General features: G+C 36.0%; 1 protein-coding gene across 1 annotated transcript; it reads left to right on the top strand.

Moving 5' to 3' along the window:
- Nucleotides 1-8,926: 8,926 nt before the first annotated feature.
- Nucleotides 8,927-13,249, top strand: LOC113056631 (sterile alpha motif domain-containing protein 3-like). The gene is made up of 4 exons (XM_026223415.1): nt 8,927-9,075; nt 9,820-9,910; nt 12,745-12,874; nt 13,057-13,249. The coding sequence occupies exons 2-4, from the start codon at nt 9,823-9,825 to the stop codon at nt 13,247-13,249; spliced, it is 411 nt and encodes a 136-aa protein (XP_026079200.1). The 5' UTR covers nt 8,927-9,075; nt 9,820-9,822.
- Nucleotides 13,250-14,591: the final 1,342 nt, after the last annotated feature.

Here is a 14,591-nt window from a genome sequence, read left to right on the forward strand (position 1 = left end):
GAGGAAGAAAAAATGTACATGTTTCTAACTGTGTATTCAGTGAGCTTACTTTAGATGAGAGTGATTCTTGGCACAGAACGTTCTGGACTTTAGAATGAGGAAGAGAAACTAGACTTCAGAGCATATCAGGTTATTTTCATAAAGGCTAGATGCATATGATTGATGTCATTCATCTATATTTGAGACATGACTTCAGCTCAGATCACAACATCTTTTGTTCTCAAGTGATACACTGATATACCCTCCCTGTTCAGTTTATTTCTCATCCTTGTCTTCTCCTCTCTCGCTTTTGCATCTTCGATTTACTTTATCTTTTGTTACGGGCTCACTTGGATACTCTGACTAAACTCAACTCAGATACTTTGTATTTTTTGAGATTCTTAGTATTTTAGATATTTTGTATTCTTATTTACTTTGTATTTTTAATAGGTTGTATACGTTTTTGGATACAGTTCTTATTTTTATTAATCTTAGATGGGCAAAATCCATCGTATATGGATTGCTTTTAAAATATATCAACATTGGATCTGTATTTTCTATATTTGAAGCTGGTTGTGATACTTAATAATTTTGTTTCCAAGTTATGATTTGTAGTTTCATTTTTCTGAATAAATTTGCATACTAAACCACCCCCACCGTCTGACCTGGATTGAATTCTGCATCAAATGTGAAATGTCTTCTTTAAAAATATGCACAGTAATTGTGTGAAAAGTCACAAGAAAAAAAGAACACACTAAAAGGTTTATCTGGAACTTATTTCTAAAGAGTAAATATAATATACTAAAATGTTATATTTACTATAGATAATATTATACATAATATATTATAATATAATAAGTAGTTATTAGAAATAGGGCAGAAAGCGAAAGCAACTACTACAGTTATACAGAATATTACACTAGAAAAGCAGAAAAATAAGCAGTAGGCCGGGGATAACATTTATTCATATTTTATTTTTTATGCTTATGTTGAAATCCAAAATTGTGAAATGTACTTTGCATGTCCAGGAAGGTCAAAAGTGCATCTAAAAAGAATAAAGGAAGGGAAACAAATGTTTAGATCTGTCTTATGATTAAGACGTCTACAAAGTCTGTGCAGTCATTACATTGGTTACAAATATGTATGCAACTTTTGGTTCACTGCTTCCATTAATCCAATAAAGTATGTTTTAACCCAGCGTCTTTAGTCAGATAAAAAATGGTGAAAATTGCCATTCCAGTCCCGTACATGTTAATTTTTTTTTCCAGCACAGTGAACATATAGACACTCACCTCTTCCGTCTCTGTAGGTAACGTCTGATGAACTGTGGGAGCTCTGTCTGTAGATTCAAGGTTTTAGGGAGCCACAGAGCCTCTAAAGTTTGCAGGACAGCTGGATCTACCTCAGAGATTCTAGGCTGCAAATATTACATAAGTAGCAAGCATTAAACCATAAATTGCATGAACCAAAGTGTGATAGATAAAGCAACCACAGAGCAAATGATACACAGTGTGTGTTAAGCATTAAAGTGATTGTTGTGGTGGACTGAGGGTAAAGTGATTATTTCATGCTTGCTTCCAAACTCTATGCTTAAAATTTTTGGTGCCATCCAGAATACTTCCTTATCTCTAAGTGCAAAATATCTAAATACTTGACAGCTTTGAAGATTTGTTTTCAACTACAACTCTGAACATACAAACACACACTAACCCAAAAAGAAAATATTTAGCATTTTTAAAGTATGTAAATTAAAATAATAATAATAAAATAAATGATTGAATGTTTTGTTCAACTGAGAACATCAGTTTAGACAGAGGGGCAAATTTGTCCTTAACACACACACAGACACAATGACTCACTTCAGCACTTTTCCATCTGGTACACAGTAAAGCAGGATGTACAGGAAGCTTTTCTTCGTTCTCCTGCAGAATTGTATGGAAAAATGCAGTGATTTAGGGAGAAAATACCACTTAATGATTTTACTGAATCAAAATGTTGTCCACAAAAAGCACCCAGGCATTTTAATACAAGCCACATAGATAAACAAAAGATAAACATTTCCAAAGCAAACAATATTTTAAGAATAATTAAATTTGCTCACTTCATATTAAAGGAAAGATGGTTCTTGGACGTCATCGCTCACGGCCTCAAGCTCATCAGGCAGCCATGGTAAGATCTCCTCACCAAAGAGTCTGTCTCCCCATATGCAAAATCATGTGTCACTTCATTTGATAAATGTTAAAACTCTCATTAAATCAAAAATTTCTATTAAAATAAAACCATTAAAAACATTACTACACTATGCTTTAATGCTTAAAGAATCATTAGTCAATGTACTTCAAAACAGAAACATGATTTTGTCTGACATTTTAATATATGCATGATGAGCCTTACTTAAGCCCTATAAAGCCTACTGTATCATATTTTACATGCAAAATTGTTTTTGCTGACATGAGATAAAATATGATCTCATATCAATGGTGTCAAAACCACAAGAACCTACAGTATTTGCTCAGCAAATTATCACCTCCAACCGTTCACAAGGGAACCCATTTCTGCAATTAGATAAAAAAAAAGGGTAATTGTAACTTTTTGCACTTTCACATCTCACAATTCAGTGTTTTTTTTTCTGTCACTGAATAAAAAATACAATGCAAATGCGAAATTTTCTCAGAATTGTGGGATATAATGTAAATATGATGACACCGAGAGGCGAGCAAGTTCAAACATAGGTCAGAGGAGCACTAAAGAGACTTCCCCTCTCTATCTTGGGCTTGTAGATAAAAACAAACTATTCTCAACTAGAATTCAACATTCTGCAGTTCCCAGTTTCTCTTTTTAACTAGTGAAAGTGACGTGACATGTGGCCAAGTATGGTTACCCACACTAATATGTGTGGTAATCCAATACTTTGTTATTATTATCAATATTCTAAGCTTTATTAAAATTCCAGTCACTTCTTATTTTACTAAAATATGTTATTCCTTATGCAATAAACCTCTTTGATATTTTCTCATCTGGCTAGATCTATCTGCATCTAAGTATCAGGATTTTGTCATACTATTATAAAGATCTCATTGATTGACTTTTACAAACTATTTCATTTCACTTAGTTTGTGGCCATTATCAAATATGCCAGGCTTCAGAGAGTTAAGGATTTATCAGGATCAAAGAACTGCTAAGAAGCCAAGCAGTAAACGACTTGCGAGATGGTGTGACCGATAACCTCCATTGTTTTCTGTGGGGTGTAAGACCTACAGCCAATAGCCTTTTAAATGATAAAGGTCCTGTTAACATTTGACATTAAGACCTGTCTTAGGTTGCCAGCTGAATTTTTGACTGCAAACCTAATGGAGCATCTTTGGTCTGTTTTTTATCATGATGTGTAAAAAAGGTCATTTCCATGTGGGGTGCAGCCTGTGTTGTAATCCCCTTGGTTCCCTGTGGAGTGTTAAGGGCCGGAAGATAAAAATCTCTTTGATCTTGTCATTCAAGACAAAAAAAAATATATATTAAGTGTAGTATCTGTTTTTTTAAGCATGCAGTAATTGCACAAACAGCTATCTGCCTGTTGAAGACGTAAAAAAAAAAACACTTAACAAAAGGAGATTGTTTTCTTATCCGTTGTGTTGTTTAAACACAACCTGGTTTATCATTCCTGCACAAACTTAGCACTGAAAACCTGTAATGTACACTTACCTTTAAAAGTGTGGGGTCACATACTTTTTAAAATAAATTATTTTTTTTATTCGAGAATGCAATAAATTGATCAAAAAGTGACAGTAAAGTTTTTTATAATGTTACAAAAAAATATCAACTTCAAATGTTCTATACAGTATTGTTCAAAATAATAGCAGTACAATGTGACTAACCAGAATAATCAAGGTTTTTTCGTATTTTTTTTATTGCTACGTGGCAAACAAGTTACCAGTAGGTTCAGTAGATTCTCAGAAAACAAATGAGACCCAGCATTCATGATATGCACGCTCTTAAGGCTGTGCAATTGGGCAATTAGTTGAATTAGTTGAAAGGGGTGTGTTCAAAAAAATAGCAGTGTGGCATTCAATCACTGAGGTCATCAATTTTGTGAAGAAACAGGTGTGAATCAGGTGGCCCCTATTTAAGGATGAAGCCAACACTTGTTGAACATGCATTTGAAAGCTGAGGAAAATGGGTCGTTCAAGACATTGTTCAGAAGAACAGCGTACTTTGATTAAAAAGTTGATTAGAGAGGGGAAAACCTATAAAGAGGTGCAAAAAATGATAGGCTGTTCAGCTAAAATGATCTCCAATGCCTTAAAATGGAGAGCAAAACCAGAGAGACGTGGAAGAAAACGGAAGACAACCATCAAAATGGATAGAAGAATAACCAGAATGGCAAAGGCTCAGCCAATGATCACCTCCAGGATGATCAAAGACAGTCTGGAGTTACCTGTAAGTACTGTGACAGTTAGAAGACGTCTGTGTGAAGCTAATCTATTTTCAAGAATCCCCCGCAAAGTCCCTCTGTTAAAAAAAAGGCATGTGCAGAAGAGGTTACAATTTGCCAAAGAACACATCAACTGGCCTAAAGAGAAATGGAGGAACATTTTGTGGACTGATGAGAGTAAAATTGTTCTTTTTGGGTCCAAGGGCCACAGGCAGTTTGTGAGACGACCCCCAAACTCTGAATTCAAGCCACAGTACACAGTGAAGACAGTGAAGCATGGAGGTGCAAGCATCATGATATTGGCATGTTTCTCCTACTATGGTGTTGGGCCTATTTATCGCATACCAGGGATCATGGATCAGTTTGCATATGTTAAAATACTTGAAGAGGTCATGTTGCCCTATGCTGAAGAGGACATGCCCTTGAAATGGTTGTTTCAACAAGACAATGACCCAAAACACACTAGTAAACGGGCAAAGTCTTGGTTCCAAACCAACAAAATTAATGTTATGGAGTGGCCAGCCCAATCTCCAGACCTTAATCCAATTGAGAACTTGTGGGGTGATATCAAAAATGCTGTTTCTGAAGCAAAACCAAGAAATGTGAATGAATTGTGGAATGTTGTTAAAGAATCATGGAGTGGAATAACAGCTGAGAGGTGCCACAAGTTGGTTGACTCCATGCCACACAGATGTCAAGCAGTTTTAAAAAACTGTGGTCATACAACTAAATATTAGTTTAGTGATTCACAGGATTGCTAAATCCCAGAAAAAAAAAATGTTTGTACAAAATAGTTTTGAGTTTGTACAGTCAAAGGTAGACACTGCTATTTTTTTGAACACACCCCTTTCAACTAATTGCCCAATTGCACAGCCTTAAGAGCGTGCATATCATGAATGCTGGGTCTTGTTTGTTTTCTGACAATCTACTGAACCTACTGGTAACTTGTTTGCCACGTAGCAATAAAAAATATACTAAAAACCTTGATTATTCTGGTTAGTCACATTGTACTGCTATTATTTTGAACAATACTGTATAAAGATCTCTGAAAAAGATATCACTTTTGTTTACATTGATAATTTTAAAGCATAAGAAAATAGCTATTTAAAATGACAATGACATTTTATAATACTTCAGTTTTTATTGTATATTTTAAACAAATACATGCTGCCTTGATGAGCATTAAGAAAAAAAATTAACTCCACACTTTTAAACAGTAGTGTACAGGACCTTACATAAGATCAGAAAGTTATAAGATTTTCAGAACTATACCAAAGCAAAGCAAGAAGCAGAATTTCACAAGTGATCCAATTCAACACTCCAGAACCATAAAATAAGAGATCCTGTCAATGTGATACTAGCAAGTCCGATTTAACTTTTTACTTCTCAACGGACTATGAGTTGTGTGCATCCAGCACAGCCAACTTTAAGCAGTTAACTCAAGATAAATGGGCCAGAAGAGGGCACATTCCAGCTATCACATAAAGAAAACATGACTGAAGACAAAAGCAGCAGATTGCCCTCCCAAGTCTTAAAACCAAAAAACAGACTCCCCTTTGAGACCCTTTGACCCCACTCCAGACTCAAATCCTCTTCAAACCACTTTCTAGATGGCACAGAGACTGCCTTTAGGAAAACAGAAGACATTAGTGTGAGATTCTGCTGGTGCACGTGAACATCTTGTGTTAAAAGACATTGGGTGATGAAAGTATGATGTGCTAAGATTTGAACCTTGCTCTTGTGTATTTTCCAGACATTTCCATTGCCTCACTTCCTGTATAAGATGCTGTATAAAAGTGCCACCCCATGCACAACAAAGTTGAGCTTAGAATGAATGCACCACTTGTGTGTCTCATTCTTTGGTCCCTGGCCCCAGCTCTCCTCTGCTCAGATAACCCAACCTGAACCAAAATTATATTTGCGATCTCAAAGGCAAGAATATACAATTTATTCTAACAATTAGAACATTTTAAAATGAAATATCACTCTGTTGTATAACTCAATATTATACCACCGTGTTTGCCTACTATAAATCCTAACCAGTCTAGTCTCACTTTTTTTCTTTTTAGTTTCATTTAGGTTTTCATTCTGATATGGAATATTATATCTATTCAGAATGTAATCACAATAAAAAAATCAACACATGTATAAAGTTTGTATCATTAATAAAAGTAATAACACAACGCCATGAACAATTTTGGGAATACCCCACCTGGTGGCTGAGAAAATAGAAAATACTGTACATAGGTTACATGCAGACATTTTTTTTTTTTTTTACATGGATTTGTTTTTTGTAAAAAAACAAAAAAGAAGAAAAGAAAAACCCCTGCTGTTTCTACAGAAGATTCTTTTCAGGCCTCCAAGGATTGGGTGAACTTGGGAAATCCCTTTCAGAGAATCTTGCAGCAAAAGGGAATGCCAGTTCAAAGTGCAAGAAACAAACATTACCTCAATATTTTTCATAGCCTCACTGAAAACTCAATTCAAGGATTAAATTAAGGATTGAGGTCAGTGATTTTGTCAAAATTATCTTAATTTGACCTGTTTTGCTTACAGTGGCACATCAGTAATAATAATAAAAAAATTAATAAAATGATCATACATTTATTTTTTGACTTAGAATGACTTGTGGCACTGGAATAACATTTGGATCTCAATGGGCACAGAAGTAAAACATTGGAAGGAACCAATTATCAATATCAACTTAATATTAACATCAGTACAACAGATAGAAAACAGGTTATTATACTATATCAGATATATTTAAGGAACTGTGCTGCTTTGGCAGAGAACTTGGATATTAAGGATTGTTAAATTTTTCATGCCATACACAGTATTTGGGCTGCTGTACCATTAACATATTCCACTGGCAAGACAATTAACACAAATTATATTGAGGATGACTATATGGCTTTGTGCCACATATTTTATTATTGCTATCACTATAACCTGGTGTGTTGATAACTTGACTCTTCACATGTCGTGGTCCATCTATATATTAAAATATTTCTTATCTCTTCAGCTTCACTCCTTGTGTAAGACTGTATTTGTGTAACTTCCTCTCACTATGTGCAAATCAATGACACACCTGGACAAAACAAGAAATTGACCGTGGTCACATTTACACAACTGCACGAAAACGGAAACAAGTAGACACACCCAGAACACACCCACATATACTCAAGAATATATTACTAAAACGTGCACACGATTACTATTTTGTTCCCTTGATTTGCTAAATTGTCTGCACAATTGTCTAATTTGTTCTCTCGATTTATAAGTTGTGGACACGATTTAGCAAATCGAAGGAACAAATAAGTAAATCGTGCAGACAATTTATTAATTGAGGGAATGAAATAGTCATGCACTAGGGGCGTGACGAGACACTTATCACACGTAGGGCTGTGACGGTGGCTGATTTTTACCAGCGCGGTAGTCATGGACCAACAACCGCTGGAGGCACAACTGCTGCTTCTGTCACTTTTTCTCATGACAAGAAGTGAATTTATTCAGTCGCAGAATGAATGATCAGGAGACGTTTCAGACACGCGCTCCTCTTCACTTTATTATCAGGTGCAAGTTAAGCGAGCGCGGTAACGGTCCTGCCGGTGCGCGCTTTCTTTGTGCATATCCTTCCATATCTGCGAAATAAACTATGTGCAAGCAGTGTCGTGGTCAGTTAATTCATGGAATTACCCAAAAAAGGTGATTAAAGCTGACTTAAACTGTGCATGCATGTAATATATTTTATATATATTATATACAGGATATATTTATATATATATATATATACACTCTAAAAAATAATGGTTCTTCAGCGGTTCTTCAGGGGTTCTTTGTGGTGGATATGGTGCTATATAGCACCACTACCATTTAAAGAACCTGTTAAGCCCAGTTTGGTTCTTCAGCGGTTCTTCAGCGGTTCTTTGCGGTGGATATGGTGCTATATGGCACCACTGCCATGCAAATAACCTGTTAAGTCCCTAATTCTTAGTGATATTAGTTCTCTAATATCCTAAGTGTCTTAGCTTTAGTTGGTGATAGGATTAGAAAAATTACATTAAAATACTGTGATTTTCCTGAACACAAGGCACATATCAAAGGCCTCCACACAAGACTTTTTGACCACAGAAATTTTTTTGGTATGGATGTGAAGTCAGATATATACCGAAATTATGTCACAAACTTCAATAAAAACATATATTCATATTCATATTCATCCATGCTTTTTGTTTGTGTAGGTATAGGCCTCAAATAATTAGCCTAAAATAAGTGAGAAGTTATGTTTAAAAACGTGTTTCAATTTCTACTTACAAAATGTGAAAATGTGTCAAGAATTTTTTAAGTTCAATAAAAAAAAAACTATATATATTTTTTTTTCCATAAATAATATATATATATATATATATATATATATATATATATATATATATATATATATATATATATATATGCACAGTGCACGCTATATAACATTTAAATTAAATTAACAAATATATTGTATGCGCCGAATAGCGTGCACTGTGCAGTTCAGGTGCACGTGAGCGAGGGCGAGCGCCGCATTCCTCAAAGAACACTCTAGAAAAACCGTTGGACTCGACGTCAATCAAAACCAGGACGACGACGACGAACACATTTCTAAAAAGAGACAGAAGATATCTTTCGAGGTGAGTGTCATAGCGCATACTGCGAGTGAAATATACAATAAACGTTAAGTTACTTGTCAGGGGAAACTTTTCATTGTATTTTGCAAAAGTTTTACCGTGTTTTGTGACATTAATGCTAAGATTAGTATCAGTCTACTGTTAGTTGACTGAGGAGCCTGACCAACCGTGTTGGCTAATAAATATGTTGTTTCACAAACATTGAACTGTATGTTAAGTTAAGTAACTTAAGTGTAAGTTAACTGGGGTCGTTCTTTTCTTGACTTTCTCCAGATATAAAGTTATAACACTACCGTTTAATATCTTTTCAAATCACTAATAGCGAAAAGTGGCGGGTTGTATAGCTAGCTGCATCGTTACCATGGATACTGTGTAGTCTTGTAACGTTAGTGTCTCGCCTGATAGTGTAGAGTCCATTTAAAGGATTAAGTTAGTTCACCTCAAAATGAAAATGTCCTGATAATTTACTAACCCCTATGTCATTCAAGATATCCATGTCTTTATTTCTTCAGTGGAAAACAAATACAAATTTTTGAGGGATACACATTCAGACTTTATTGGCAACCAACTATCAAAATGTTCAAATAAGGTTCAAATGTCCATGTCCAATCATAAAATACTGTCAACATGCTTAAATTTTTTAATTATTAATGTTTGTCATTACTGGGCTGCTGTAGATGGGTTATAGGCCTACATTCATCCTAGTGTTTTAATTTGTTTGTTTTGTTATTTTGTGTCTTTCTTCAGGTTATGACAGACTTCACAGGTTGGACTTCTGTCCAAGTTTGCCAGTGGTTGAAAGATATTGACTTGGGGGAATTCTGTGAAACTTTTGAGGGTGAGCTTCAAGTATTCTGTGATCAATGCACCAGTGCCCTAACTGCCATGTAAGAACAGTCTCTTACAACAAATACCTCAAACACCTGCAGTATTTCCATGAGAATGAGCCACATTTCTTTGTTGTATGTGGCCACGATGGGTGCCAAAAAAGGTACAGAAGAGTAAGTTCTTTACGTGTCCATGTTTTTCGGACTCATAAAATCGTGAGAGACGCAGAGGATTCAGAGAACAATCAGGAGATTCCAGGCACCTCACCTACTTTTAATGATTTCGAGGAAACTTTTGATTCTGAAGAACCAAATATCTCTTTTTCTGAAAAAATATGTGGTTTCAGATCACTAATTGAGAGACATTTTGCATTGTTTTGTTTAAAACTTCAAGAAAAGCACATCCTCCCAAAAACTGTTCGGCATACTATTACTCATGAAGTGAAAATACTCATTGAACTTTTTAATGAACAGTCCCAGGACCTTCTTAAGTTCTGTTTAGAAGAAACAAATATCAATATTGATAATCATTCAAACTTGAAGTCCTTGGTTGAAGACAACCTTTTTGGGAAGTGTTTTGATGTTATTGCATCAGACTTTCAGTTTGAGAGATACTGTATAAGAGAGTTTGGGTTAATTGAACCAGTAGAGTATTTACTCGGATTTGACTCGACAGGAAGAAAAGAGACTTTCCAGTATATTCCCATTTTGGAAGTTTTAAAAAATATTCTGAAAAGAGATGATGTTTTTCCTTATGTTTTGGAAGACACAGCTTTTGATGGCGAAACACTTAAAGACTTCACAGATGGATTCATTTTTCAGCAGCACGCCTTTTTTGATGGATCTGAGACACAGCTGAGGCTCCAGTTATATACTGATGAATTTGAAATTGTAAATTGTTTAGGATCCAAAAGGCAGATCCACAAAATTTTAAGTGTCTACTTTGTTCTTGGAAATATTCCTCTGAAGTATCGTTCCAGTCTTCAAAATATACATGTGGCTGTACTTGTCAGAAACCGATTGCTTCAGAAGTATAGTTACGAGCAAATTTTGAATCCTCTTCTTCGCGACCTTTGTGAACTTCAGTGCCGTGGTGTATCAGTTGACATTGATGACAAGTCCTGTGTTTTCAAAGGCTCCGTGATTTCCATTTGTGCTGACAATTTATCAGCCCATTCCTTGGCTGGTTTCAATACTTGCTTTAGTCAAGGACGGATCTGTCGTTTCTGTCTATGTCACCACCGTGACATTGGTAACAAAACTGAGGAAAGTGAGTGTATTCTCCGGACTCCTGACACACACTGTAGACATTTACAAGTGCCAGATGGTAAAACTTTGTATGGTGTTACTGGACGCTGCCCTTTTGATAAACTGCCTCATTTTGAGGTTACTGAATCCTTTCCGCCTGACTTGATGCATGATATTCTTGAAGGTGTCATCCCACAGGTTCTGAAATTAGTCTTGCTAAATCTTACCCGTGAAAGGCTGGTAACAGTGCAACAGTTTAATGACCAGCTACAACAGTTCCCCTTTGGACAAAATGATATAACTCACAGGCCTGTTTTGCTGAAGCCATCTGCTTTGCAGCAAGGTGCCATCCCAGGAAAAGCTGTTGAAAAACTGACCCTTTTCCGACTCTTACCTTTTTTAATTGGAAGCTCCATCCCTCAGGACAACACTTACTGGGCTCTTTATTTGCTATTTAGATCTATATGTGACATAGTACTGGCACCTGTGATCAAAACAAGTTGGTTGAGTCCATTGTCTGCTCTCATCACAGAATTTCTGAAGAATTTTCAGAAGCTTTTCCCTGACAAATTCACTCCAAAGATTCACTTTCTGGTTCACTATCCTCGATTAATCAAACAACATGGTCCACTGAGAGCACATTGGTGTCTCAGGTATGAGGCCAAACACCTGTACTTTAAACGCCTTTCATCAATTGTAAACAATTACCAGAATATTGCAAAGACTTTGGCAAAGCGCTATCAAATGCGCCAGTGTTGGGAAGCACAATCAACTGGACACCATGTCTCGGAAGATGTCCCGTACTCTTTAATAGAGATACGTTTGAATGCACTACCCTCTCAGCTTAGAGAGATTATTGCAGAGGACTCTGCTGAACTGAATGATACACTCTGGAAAACCAAACAAGTGATATATGACAGAGTCAGATACACCACTGGAGACTTCTTGATCCTTGACCTTGTGCATGCTGAGGAAATCCCAGTTTTTTTGAAAGTTCTACATATTGTTAAGTACCACAGTCAGTGGAAATTGTGCGGAAGACTCTACCAAACTTGGTGCTTCTCTGAGCATCTGCATGCCTATGGTGTCCGATCAACAACTCAGTGGGTGGCCATTACACCTGGGGAGGAAACTGACTTCCATGCCCTTGACGCATACACAGATCAAGAGGACAACCTGTTCATCACACTGCTTCATCGCCCTGTGAGATATACTAAGTTATTTGTAATTTCAACTTGATTTAAATTTAGGCTAATGATTTGTTGGATTTCAGTGATGAACAGAATCAGAATCTTGTTGTTAGCGATGCAATGTGCCAGTCAAGCTTTAATTTGTGATTAACCAATACCACTGAACCTATACCATGATATTTTTCCAATGGTCTCCTGAAAGGAGAGCTGCAAGGTTATAAATTTGATAAGCTACAACATGTTTCATTTAGCTTTGATTGCAGCAATTGATCAACAGAATACACATTTTTCACAAGATTTTGTCACTTCCTGGAATGTAGCAAGGCAAGGTCTAATTGGTAAATTCATAACAATGCTTGCTATTTATTGAACCTCTCCTTCTTAATTAAATGCTTTTTCGATTCTAGAACATGAGATAGATGGAGCCACTCTTGCTGTTATCTCAGAGAGGATGTCTGAGAGGCTCTTTCCGGTCATTCGCAAACAGAGTCTGTTTCTGACCCAGTTGGAGAAACTTAAAAGCACACCAATGAGCAGGTAATCAGAATGGTATCCCATACGCCAAAACACAATCACTGTGCCCACTCTTTTACATTGGTGTTCATGGTAGGTGCGCCGTATATTTTCCTGCTTTTTTGTCCTTTACCAATCACACCTATGAATTTGATAAGTCTCTTATTGAATTTCCCTTTTCTTGCTCAAATTTTATTTCTCTGTAGAGAGAACCCTCCAAGAAACATTGATAACTCCAGCCAAGCACAGTCCGGTCCAGATACCTCTTTAGTTTTTCCAACAGTGCTGAGGATGGCCATAGACAGAAGAGATTCTGATCTGAAGAGTGCAAGTAAAACAAAACTACGGAGTCTACTGATCCAGTCTCTTTTTGACTACCTCAGTAAGAAAACAATGTAAGTTGCTACTACTTGTGCCTTTCTAGCTTGCTAAATGCTTGATTAATTGCACTGTAACAAATACAATATCAATACACGATTCTTGCCAGACGTACATAAGGGTTATATGTAACAAATAGTAGAAATCTCCTGTTGTTGTTGTTTTTTTCTTGGTGGTTGCCTGGTTGCGCATATTTAGTGTGAAAAAAGCGAACGTACAGGCCATACTATGTGTCATGTTTAAACCAACATTGTAAACATAATCATAGATGATGGCACAGGTTTTTATTTAAAAGAAAGAAAGTTGCCTGTGTATGTATCTAGGCCTAGGCAATTTATATTCTCAATACTTATTAAATTAAAATTAATATTACTTTATTGGATTTGTACTAGTTACTTGAATGCAATAACTTAATCGATCAGACTAAATTTGACATGGTCGAACCTGTTACCGCAAGCAATAATATTTTTAAGGATGGCCTAAATACAAATTGAGGAAATGAGGAAACTATCCAGACACAGGTGGATGAAGGTTAACTAATCAGTGACTAATGAGAACAGGTACAGACTAGACAGAGCATATTTGTGACAATGTTCCCTTACCTTAGAATTCTCAGTGTGTAGTTGCTATGGCTGGTATAGTTACTAACAACTAGTATGCTTTTCTCCTTCTGATGTTAGGTACCCAACTCATCTTCAATACATTGAGCTTCTGTCAAATGTGATAATGGATTACCCATATCTAAGGGAAAGTATCGGGTCTGGATATGTAAGTTTTCAGTTGTATGTAATGTTATTCAAAATGAGTTCATAGTTTTACGAATAATAATAATTAGAAATGAATTTTTTTTGTCAAGAATACACTTTCTAGTAGGTCCATTTGGTATTTTATTTCATGGCAGTAAACTGTTTTATGAGGAAGAAAGCTCTGTATTTTCATGATGCGTTTAGGAAATTCTAAAAGGCTTTTAAATTTATAAGTCAAACTCTTCAAGAACATACTGCAAGTATGCATATACCCAAAATGCACCTGGTCAAAAAATTGTGTATACAACAAAAAAAACTTGCTCCATAGGTTTTTGCAATGAGGCTGACTGTTAGCATGAAGGTAAATGTTTCATTAAAAACTACAATCTCTTGTTGTTTCAAGGATGCCCTGCTTGAATCACTCAGAAATAAGTTTAAGAAGGAAAGGCAGCCTCTTGTTGCCAACAATGAAATACAGCGACTGAAAGAGAGCTGGGCAAGAAGGAAGCGACCTCTTCAGACAGCGGACGCTTATCCAAGTACCATGGTAAAAATCTTGAATTTGGCAGTAAACTTTGTATAATTGCAATTTCTGCGATAATCCATGGACATCATCG

The sequence above is a fragment of the Carassius auratus genome, chromosome 4 (genome assembly GCF_003368295.1).
Source record: "Carassius auratus strain Wakin chromosome 4, ASM336829v1, whole genome shotgun sequence".
NCBI lineage: Eukaryota > Metazoa > Chordata > Actinopteri > Cypriniformes > Cyprinidae > Carassius > Carassius auratus.